Source organism: Sinocyclocheilus rhinocerous, unplaced genomic scaffold (genome assembly GCF_001515625.1).
Source record: "Sinocyclocheilus rhinocerous isolate Xijiao unplaced genomic scaffold, SAMN03320098_v1.1 scaffold1121, whole genome shotgun sequence".
NCBI classification, from domain to species: Eukaryota; Metazoa; Chordata; class Actinopteri; order Cypriniformes; family Cyprinidae; genus Sinocyclocheilus; species Sinocyclocheilus rhinocerous.
The window spans coordinates 453,976-464,487 of record NW_015670367.1 but is presented as its reverse complement, the minus strand read 5'-3'; the positions used below and the strand labels follow the sequence as shown (position 1 = coordinate 464,487).

General features: G+C 36.5%; 2 protein-coding genes across 3 annotated transcripts in view; one reads left to right on the top strand and one right to left on the bottom strand.

Moving 5' to 3' along the window:
- LOC107734150 (zinc finger protein ubi-d4-like) overlaps nucleotides 1-1,050 on the top strand; it is a 15,380-nt gene extending 14,330 nt beyond the window's left edge. For both annotated transcript variants that reach the window (XM_016546017.1, XM_016546018.1), the window contains one exon: nucleotides 420-1,050. In XM_016546017.1, coding sequence (XP_016401503.1) covers nucleotides 420-502 — 83 coding nt within the window. In that variant the 3' untranslated portion in view covers nucleotides 503-1,050. The remainder of the gene's footprint in view (nucleotides 1-419) is intronic.
- A 4,082-nt stretch (nucleotides 1,051-5,132) lies between these two features.
- On the bottom strand, nucleotides 5,133-6,623 carry LOC107734116 (muscarinic acetylcholine receptor M1-like). Its single transcript, XM_016545969.1, has one exon. It carries the CDS (start codon nucleotides 6,621-6,623, stop codon nucleotides 5,133-5,135), a length of 1,491 nt encoding a protein of 496 aa, XP_016401455.1.
- Between the last annotated feature and the right edge of the window lie 3,889 nt (nucleotides 6,624-10,512).

The following is a 10,512-nucleotide window of genomic DNA, read 5'->3' as shown; positions in this document are numbered from 1 at the left end:
ACTGCTGTTCCTGAAACCACGCTTTCTTTCTTTGCGTGCACATTTGGGCGGTGTTATGCAAATCTTCCCACATTGTGATGTAGACATGTGGGGGCGTGTTAGAACAAGCCGTTTTAGGAGGGCGTGGCTGACTCTTAACTTTTATAAAGAATATCTCTTTGGATTTGAGACTTTAGTCTTTGCAACTTTACAGATCTTCTTTATGCACCAAGAGCTTGTAACACTCCAAAGAGAAAGGAAAAATTGAAATCGCATCATATGACCCCTTTAAAAGTTGTGTAGTGTTTTCCAACCTTTATGTACTGTATTGCTAAATCACTTTTGCATTTGTTTTGATTAAAAAGGTTCCATTTAAGAACTATATGAATAAGATATAAGTGTATTATAAGTGAATAACTGTATTATTTAATTCTTTACAGGAAGTTGGAGTTGTCATCTGTGTTTGGCCCTCCTGAAGGAGAAAGCCTCCATATACCAAAATCAGAATGCACCGCCATCGTGATGGCCTTTTTGGAAAGACAGACCCTCTTTCTCATAGTTCCCTCCAAGATTTGTTTGTTCAATTTAAGCAAACAAAACTTTTCAAACAGAAGTTGTAGTGGAACAGAAAAGGGACGACCACTTCGCCCAGGCCCGCAGACACAAATGGAGGGAGAGAAAGAGAAAGGGAGTGAGAAAAAGTGTGCCCTCCTCCTCTTAATTCTTTCACATCTCAGCAGGTTTGATCTCTGTATGACTGTTACACAGTTCCAAGTTTCAAACTACCCCTGCTCTTTGTTTTCAACTATTAGCCCCTCACAACTAACACAGTACTTCCATACCAAATGTCAAAGCCAGTCAGAAACACTCTTGACCCTTACAGCAGTACAGACATGGAGGAAGTCACTATGAGAAAATTATGACTCTGTTTTTGAGTTCCTGCTCATATTAGACCTGATATTTCCACCCGTTTCTGCAGACACTGTTTAACAGAAAACAAATAATAAACCACAGCTTATATCAGCCAAAATAAATATAGCATATTCAGCCATATCCAAAATACTCTGTACGGACACGCGGTTATCTAAATCAGACAAAAATACAAGTGCGGGCGGTTGGCGGGTGGATAATTTATTTGAAGCTGCGGATTCGGGTGACGTTTTAGCTCATCCGCGCATCACTAACGGACACTATGCTTATCATGGAGAGAAATAGTTGAAACCAATCAGCATGCCAATGCTTGTTCATAATAAGCAGAATAGAAAATAAACAATGTGTTTTTGTATATTTATATATTTGTATAGCATATAAAGGTGTGTTGTATTTAAGATCTTAAACAATAGAAATGGCTCATTATTATGATGGGAGTTGCTTGGGAATTTTTTTCATAATGATAGCATCTACATTTGCCACTGAAGCACAGAGTCTAGCAGTCAGTGTGTGAGCTCTTTACTAACTAATGGGTTAATGGTGCAGGTAAAGGTAGTGATTTTGAATTGTATTTTTATATTATTAATTTTTGTGCTTTTAGGTGTCATTAGGATGTTCAGAAATCGGTTAAAATTTAGTAAAAGATGAGGAATAGGATTAAAAGAGAGGACTAAAAAAGAAAAAGTCTAGTTTAAAAGAACGTCCAGAAACTATTATAATTGTTGGCAATTAATTGAGACATAGAACAATGTATTGCAGACTACACTGAGATCAGTTTGTGAATGTTCAAAGTTTGATAGATTCTACCAAGAATGGTAAATCCCTTTCAAAGTAATTCTGAAGGATTTGCTGTTGAGTACATGATAGATTTGTATAGTGGACAGAAACTTCAATGCCATAATTGTCATGTTTACTGTGATGACGTTTCATTGATTACAGTCATACATACAGTGGTGTGAAAAAGTGTTGGCCCCCTTCCTGATTTCTTATTTTTTTGCATGTTGTGCTTACTTGTGTTATCTTTGACTAATATTTAAATTTGTTTGATGATCTGAAACATTAAAGTGTGACAAACATGCAAAAAAATAAGAAATCAGGAAGGGGGCAAACACTTTTTCACACCACTGTATATGACATACACGTTTTATTCATATGTATTCTTTTATCAAATGGAAATTCATCAAATCAAATTGCCAATTGCCAGCTTGTGTAGGATATTGAGCAAAAATTCTTCTGGCACTCAAAAACTGAAAGGTCTGTCTCTAGATGTGTACTATGTTAAAGAGCAGGTCATATGGTTTTTTAAAGTGTCCTAATATTGTGTTGGAGTCCCCTACAACAGGTTTAAATGCATCTAAGGTCAGAAAACACTGTAATTTTCTCAGAATATACATTTATACATAGAGTCATTTGTCCATGATTTCGAAACGGTTCGTTCGATTATAAACTGTAATCACTTAACAAAACAATAATGGTGGATATGTTAGCCGAGTGCTAACGTGACTAACTGATGAAACAATACAGTTTGAAAACCAAAATATGTCTACTGTAATGTCTGAAGAACGACAGACAAAAGACGCTTCGTGTCTTAACCTTTAATTATAACGCAGAACAGTTGTATCACATGCGCACCAGCCTCTTCTCTCTCTACCAAACACAAAAACTTGATATTTTGAGCACTCAATTGAAAATGTACACAAGGTATCAATCGTACTTACAGGTTGTGGTTCGGAGATGGTTGTTAGTCCAAATAAAGAAGATTAGAAGCCAACGAAGATAAAAGCCAAGATTAGAGAAGCAGTCCTCAGTAAAATGAGAGCACATTTGAATTGAGAGTTTGAATTGTATTGCTGTGGTATCGTGGAACACAGCATCTTCTCGACACAGAGAGAGTTCGTATTTCGTGGGCAGGCGGGGATTATGCTAATGTGTTACCCAGTGACGTAGATCGGTAACAGGCAGAAGATTCGAAAATATAACGACTCGTTAAGGCGATTCCGAGTCGACTCTTTCTTTTGAGAGACAATATCTTTATTTATCATGCACTTTTTTGATTAACAACTTTGCAGACTGTATACATTGAAGGATAGCTACCTTACAAACTGCAAAAGAGATATTTTTCAAAAGCCCTTATGACCTGCTCTTTAAATAACAGCATTACAGTTTTTCTGGGGGAAAAAAATCAGCAATACCCAGAAACCACCACTGAGGAATAGAGATGTCTGAATGACTGTGAGCGCCACATGGTTGGTTAGCCAGTAGATCTATTTTAGTACAGCTTAACCAAGAGACCGATTTTAATCCTTTTTGGCATCAGATGTGTGCCATTTAACATAAATTTTTAAGAAAACTGGAAATATTGTCATCCTTTAAAGTGATAATTCACACAAAAATGAAATTCTGTCATTTACTCACAAACCGGATAAAACTTTCATCTGTGGAACTGGAAATGTCTTGTCTTGGTCACCATTTACTCCCATTGTATGGGAAGAAAAATGTTTGGTTCCCAACATTCTTCAAAATATCTTCCTTAGCGTTCTACAGAAGAAAGTAAGTCATTCAGGTTTTGAATGGCATGCGGGTGAGTAAATGGTGACAGAATTTTCATTTTTTTGCCTGAGCTGTCCCTTTAATTAGGGATTGAATTATGGTAGTGAAGACAGAGAGCTTTGCGAGCAAGGTTGTTCAAGTGACCCAGTGCTAAATCCAATACAACACAGATGTGAAGTGTGGTATTTACTAAATTTTCCAAAGCTTAGTTTGACTTCCTAGAGCAAGCTGAGGCAGATAGACAGCCTGCTTCAAATGTTCCCCTATTTTCCTGTCTTCTATTGCCGTTTACCTCCGCAATCCAGCCAAAACTTCCTTTGTTTAAAGAATAAATCTGGAGCACTGCATGCAGTTGGCTCTTTTAACCCTGTTCTTTGTAAATGTATACTGAATGAAGAAATGAATTGACCTGAGATGAGTTCTGTGTACTCTTGTAAGTCTTCCGTTTCTAAATAACTGCAGACCTCCATAAACGTTTAGGCTTGTATCAGATACTGATACATTAATTATTGCTCATGGCATTCATAACATGTACAGGATCTTATCAATGTTTTATTTTTCATTCTCAGTTTAGTTACTGCATGTTTACCTTACATGGTAATTTATACATAACACATAACATTTAGCTTACACTCACTCTGTTGTACTCTCACAGTACCAGCATAGTAAAGGATTATGGGAAATTTTATAATTTAGCTTTATGGTATCAGCCAACTAACTATTATTAAAACAATTAGAAAATATAACAGTTTTTCCTGAATCTTTCTAAAAACTGCACCGTTTATCTAGAGAGAAAGTGGCCATTTATTTTACTTTTAAATTTTTTTGGTGTATGGTACACTTTTCTTTTTCCCAAGAAAAATAAAACTCACAGACCATATATGTTGTGTTCATCACTTCTTGTTAACTTGTGCTGTGTACATTTACATTCAGTAGGTACATCCCCTTTTTAATTTACTGAAATTAGGAGTGTCCATAGATTAAATTACACAACTAAAATAATTAGAATTAAAATTAAATTAGAATTTCAGACGTTGGGGGGTGAATTAAAAAATATCTTGATGTTTGGGTTGAGCTTATTTTAAAGCTTGTTTTAAAACTTTTTAAGTCATCTTCAGGTCCTTGTGGGCCCCCAGACCCTTGGTTGAGAACCACTACTCTAAACATGTATTTCTGCTATTTACAAAATTGATATTCCTTGCAATTTTGAAAGTACTGTTGAATAAGCACGTTTAAAATGGCATCAGAAGAATTTTTCTTCTTTCTTCAATTGTTGTCAAGTGGCTGCTAAATGTTTTCCTGTACTCATTGGGTCTATACATAAGGCAATTTCAAATAACAATCATTTCAGATAATACAATTAATTTTTACTTTTGTTGGATCTGAACAAAGTACTACTTCAACTTTTGATGTAGCCAAAGACATAGAGACCAAAAGGCTAAGTAACTTCTCATCAGTGTCTGACAAGATTCAGAATCAAGCAGTTTTGCACAGTGGCAGTGTAATGTGTAAAAGCAGAGGCACACACAAATATAGAAGTAAATGCTGATTAAATCATATTAAGAGTTAAAACAAACACAGTGTTGTTCCCTAGGAAAAAAAGGGTCTGCCAACTGAAGCACTGTATCTGGATCATTGAGCAATTAAAAGCACCCATGCTGCAGAATGACAAATCATAAAGATGTCATGTTACTACAAGGCGTATTCTGCTTCACAGAGGCATGGCGATTCAAGCTGTTTGTGTCCCATTTTCGTTTATCTCCACGGCGACAAAGTAGCAGTGCCTTGAAGGTGACCCGGAAAGACTCATTGCAGAGGGCATAGCACATGGGGTTGACGGTGCTGTTTACGTAACACAGCCAGTATCCCAGCTGCCAGAGCTTTTCAGGTACACAGTATGAAATGGAAGCCAAAACCATGATGTTGTATGGTGTCCACGTGAGGATGAAAGCCAACAAGATAGCACTTAGTGTCCGAGCTGCTTTTTTCTCTTTAATGATCATATTGATGCGATGTTTAACTCTGAGCTGGTGGCAAATGCTGTGGTCTGATTTTTGGGGTGGTTTTAAGTGGGACTGTCTGGTGGGACGCTGAGCTGATGAGAACTCGTGCACACCCTTGGTATCCTCTGATCTACTTTGGAGATCCTTCAACTCGATCGCAGTTGGATTGGATGAAGGTGCTCTTGCCTTGATGTTCTGCTCATGTTCCTCGTCTGTTGAAGAGGACAAGGCGCTATCATCCTCATCTTCAATGTTCCAGCTACTGTTGCTGTAAGACTCCTTGTAACTCTCATGAGCTGACTTCTGCAAAATGGCTGCCATTTTGTTTCTTGTTGAATTGAAACACCCAACTGACTTTCCTTTGGCTTTGCCTGGTCCCTTTCTGGAATTTGTTTCCTTTGAACGACTAAGGTTGCTCTTGGTACTGTTTTGGTGCACTGATTGTTTGTCCAACCCATGCAGAATATCTCTAGTGTTTCTCACAGATCCAACAAAACCAGCAAGTCCTTTTGCCCTGTTTTCGATTTCCCAATAAATTCGCCAGTACAGAATAATCATGATAGTGATGGGTAAGTAGAATGCAGCGATTGCAGTACCGTATGTAAGCGGAGGAACCTTCAAGAACGGGATAGAACAGGCCTGGGCTTCAGCCCCAGATGGTCGTCCCACCACATGAGGCCAAAACAAGATAGCGGGTCCCCATAGCACAAACGATACCACCCATGCGAGAGCGATCAATGCAGCTGCTGTCTTCGGAGTTCGCTTTGTTCGATAAGTCAGCGGTCGTGTGACTGAGAAGTATCTGTCAAAGCTTATGACCAGCAGGTTCATTACTGAGGCGTTGCTCGCTACATAGTCAAGTGTCAGCCACAGATCACAAGCCAGATGTCCCAGTGTCCAGCGGCCCATGATTATGTATGCAGTATATAGGTTCATTGACACCGTACCCAAGATCAGGTCTGCCACCGCCAGACTCAGAAGATAGTAGTTACTGATGGTCTGTAGCTGACTGTTGACTCGGATGGAGATGAGCACCAAGGAGTTGCCCAGTATGGTAATAAGAGAAAGAGGCCCAGTCACAAGCACAATCAGAACCACCTCCCATTCCTGATGAGGATTCGTGGTAAGGTTTGCTGCTTGTGAGATGCAAGTGTGGTTCATGTTCCCAGGGGAGACACAACATCAGATCCTTGAAGGGCCAAATGCATTCTTCAGGGCAAAACCAGAAAGTGTCTCTTGCATTACTGACAATGAACACTAGAGGTGCTCTGTGGCTCTGTATGCAGATAAGAAAGACAGGAAGGCAAGTTTACATTTTTTTTTAAGCACCTTCAGTAAATTACTTTCTCAGGCCTTTTGAGATGATTACTGTTTGATAGCACTATAATTTTAATTGGTTACTCGGACCTCTTCTTATATGTAATTAATAACCAGTTTTACTCTTTACCAGTGAGCTTTCTATTAATAGAAAACAACTTTCTATTATACTTAAGTATATTTCTATTATATACTTATATAATTTATTCCTGTGATGCAAATCTGAATTTTCATCAGCCATTACTCTAGTCTTCATTGTCACATGATCTTTCAGAAGTCATTTTGATTTATTAATAATATGCTGATTTATTATCAATTTTTGGGAACAGAAAAAAAAAAAGTACTGACCCCAAACCTTTGAACGGTAGAGTATTTACAAAAGATGTGTATTTTAAATGAATGCTGTTTTTTTATTACATTTTTTTTTCTTAATTCATCAAAGAATCCTGAAAATAGTATCACAGGTTCCAAAAAAAATATTCAGCAGCACAACTGTTTCCAACATTTATAATAAATCAGCATATTAGAATGATTTCTGAAGGATCATGAGACACTGAAGAAATTCAGCTTTGCATCACAGGAATAAATAATATTTTAAAGTATACTAAAACAGAAAACCGTTACTTTAAATTGCAATAATATTTCGCAATGTTACTGTTTTTTCTGCATTTTGTGATTAAATATGCAGCCTTGATGAGCATTAAGAAACTTCTTTAAAAACATTTAAAATCTTACTGATCCCAAATTTTTGAACAGCAATGTATGTGATATGGTTTATGAGATAGGATGTATTTTAATAACAGGAATAATTTTGATAATATTCAGACATTTCAGAACATTTCATTTAACTTCATTTTGCACAATTCAATGCACAATAGGAAAATATTGAAAAATCTCAAACGGTAATGTTTCTGCCTCATGTTTACATGGACAATGTAATGATACTGAGTATATCTGAATTTAAACTAAATGGATAATTCTAGTTTAAAATAATTGTATTGTGCAAATTATAATATTTCAGTCTTTACATTTATTTGTTTTCAGTTGTTTCTAAAACATTTTTTAAATAGTTGTTTGTCATGTTCATTGACACTATGCAGAGATTTTTTTTGTTTTTTTGGCTTTTGCTGTTTAAAATTTTTATTAGGACTTACGAAGATTCAGGCAGTTTCATGGTGCATGGTCAATTTGTGTATAAATTTCGAGGTTAAATGTGAATGTGCACCATTAACACAGAAGTACAATTCATCCATTTCTTTTTGGATTCTCTAATCATCTTTTTATAGTTATATTATAGACAATTTGCCGGGTGCATGACTTTCCCGTAGATGCGAATACAGCAAACTTTTATTAGAAAATGCTGATTTACAGGCTATATGACCTGAGTTTAACCTGAAAATCTCCAGAAAGTCTTAATATAATTCAATTTTAAATAGCAGTGGCCATGAAATAACAATATAAGTAGTCGACAACATCATTAACATACCGAGTGTATTAATAAATGGACACTTACCTTTTTGGTAACCTGTCGTTACCTTTAAATTGTACATTTGAGGTCATAAGATGTATATTTATCCGATTTTTCCATGTGTCCACTGTAGGATGATGCATGATTATCCCTGATTCCACTGGGAATGCTTTGATCAATCCCAGTACTCAAACAACAGCTACTTCCATGGTTGTGTTTGACTTGTAGGAAATTCTTGTAATAGAAAATAGTTGTAGTAGTTCATCATAACATGGTAGCCCACTGGCTCCTCCACCTCGTCTGGCAAGAGGTGACAATGTGTGCTCTTCTGGCTGGAGGACCTGAGCTGCAGCATGCAGCGGAAATAGGCGACTGTAATAATATGTGTAAATACTGAATGAGAGGCTGCCAACTGTTCATTCTCAAAGCCCCGGTGACAATGTGCAGACACCTCTCTTCATGTTTACCTCAAAGGAGCTCTGAACGCTGATGGGCTGGCGACCATTCACCCTCATTTATAATAAACAAGAATATGGTGTATTACAACAATTGTGAGCCACACTGGCTTTTCTCTCTCTATTTATACATTATACTTGATGTACAAATAACCTGGGATTCCTCTCAGTGATGGGTTAATACATAATACATGTACAGGTAGCTGTACAATACACAAACAGATGTAAAGAGAAACGGCATAACCCAATAATGATACAATTCTTTACTTCAACAGTCTAGAATGGTTTAATTCAGAGACATTTGATCTGTCAGTAAGTCGTGTAGTCATTTGAAGATGCGTTTTGTTTCATTTATGTAGTTTAAGACATTTGGTTTTGTGAGTTTTTGATATAAATCTGTACTCATTTGGACAGAATTGTGACGTAAACTGATAATACAGCTGAGAGGAAAGTAGTGCATTAAACCTGTTCATTGTATACTTAGCAAACAGTCTATCAGCTTGTTTTATGTAAAACAAATTTGCAATTCAGTTTTTCATTTTCACAATTTTTGATTTCCTCTGTTATCGTTTAATGGGACACTCTGGGTGTGACCATTAGACTACATAGATTAATATTGTTTGCCTTTATAGACTCATTACAGAATACACCTTTGTAGTTAATCAGTAATCACCTCTCGTTCTCACGCCAAGTCACTTCTGCTGTGCTGTTGTAGCAGAATACAAACACATGAACAGCTCATTTATTAATTAGAGGAGAGTGAGGTAAGATTTGCCACTTTAATTAAGGTGCCCTAGGACGGGAGAAATGAGGGATAAAACCAATATACCCAATTATATATTGCTACACTGAAATTCTAAGGAAGCATTTATATCATTAAGCTATCTGTTGTAAACCAAGTAACACTTTTTAAAAATTATTTTATTATAGATATTCTTTCCATCAACAAACATGGGAAAAATTCAATCCCATTTCCTTAATATTGAGAACCGGTATCCTCATGTATCTGTTCACCATTCCAACCAAAAATGAGTATGCAGTGTTACTTCCTCCTTGCAGTTTCCTGGCCGTGTAATGGTCAGATTTTTTCATATGTTTGTGGAACATAAAAAATAATTCATCATTTCATTGAAAGAAGAGGTTTCACTTACCAAGGGCACCCTTGTTTTTTTTTCCCCAAGCTATCGGGTTCATTTGCCCTAAAATTCTCAATCAAGCCAATGTAATGGTACTTCACACAATTGGTCATAAAGATCCTTAGGACCAAGTCACCAACTAATTTTTTTTCTTCCTTGTTTTTTAATTGTGAAGTATATGAGAGAATGATAATGCTGAAAGCTGAACCACCATCTCTTGAGAATCTGTCTCCCATTTTGGCAAAAGGTGCCTGTTTAAGTAATTAGTTTAATCTTTAGCCAAATCATGTGTTTGTTGATATTTTATTTTATGTTGTTATGTTCATTATTTTACCTTACTCTTATATGGAAAGAACAAAACGTTTTTAGCAAATCCCATCTACTTCTTTTAATCACATAATGGTATATAATGGGCTCCTACAATGAATATCGGGTCACTTAGAAACTGTGCGCTGTTATACACGTTAAACACTGGTTCATCACATCTCACTCTCCCCTGTGCATTAATGAACGTTTTCTTTTTATTATTTTTAAAAGAATATTTATGTATTTCCAATCAAGACTATTAGTTGTTAACAGATGCCTTATTGTAGTCTGGGTAAACGACAGTAAGTTTCTGTTGCTGAGTGAAGATGGACGTGAAAGTCCACATGAACATTACAAGGAAGAGATGG

Bases quoted from the DNA above. Each gene is read 5' to 3' on its own strand.
- LOC107734116 (XM_016545969.1), bottom strand. From the start codon at position 6,623: ATGAACCACACTTGCATCTCACAAGCAGCAAACCTTACCACGAATCCT.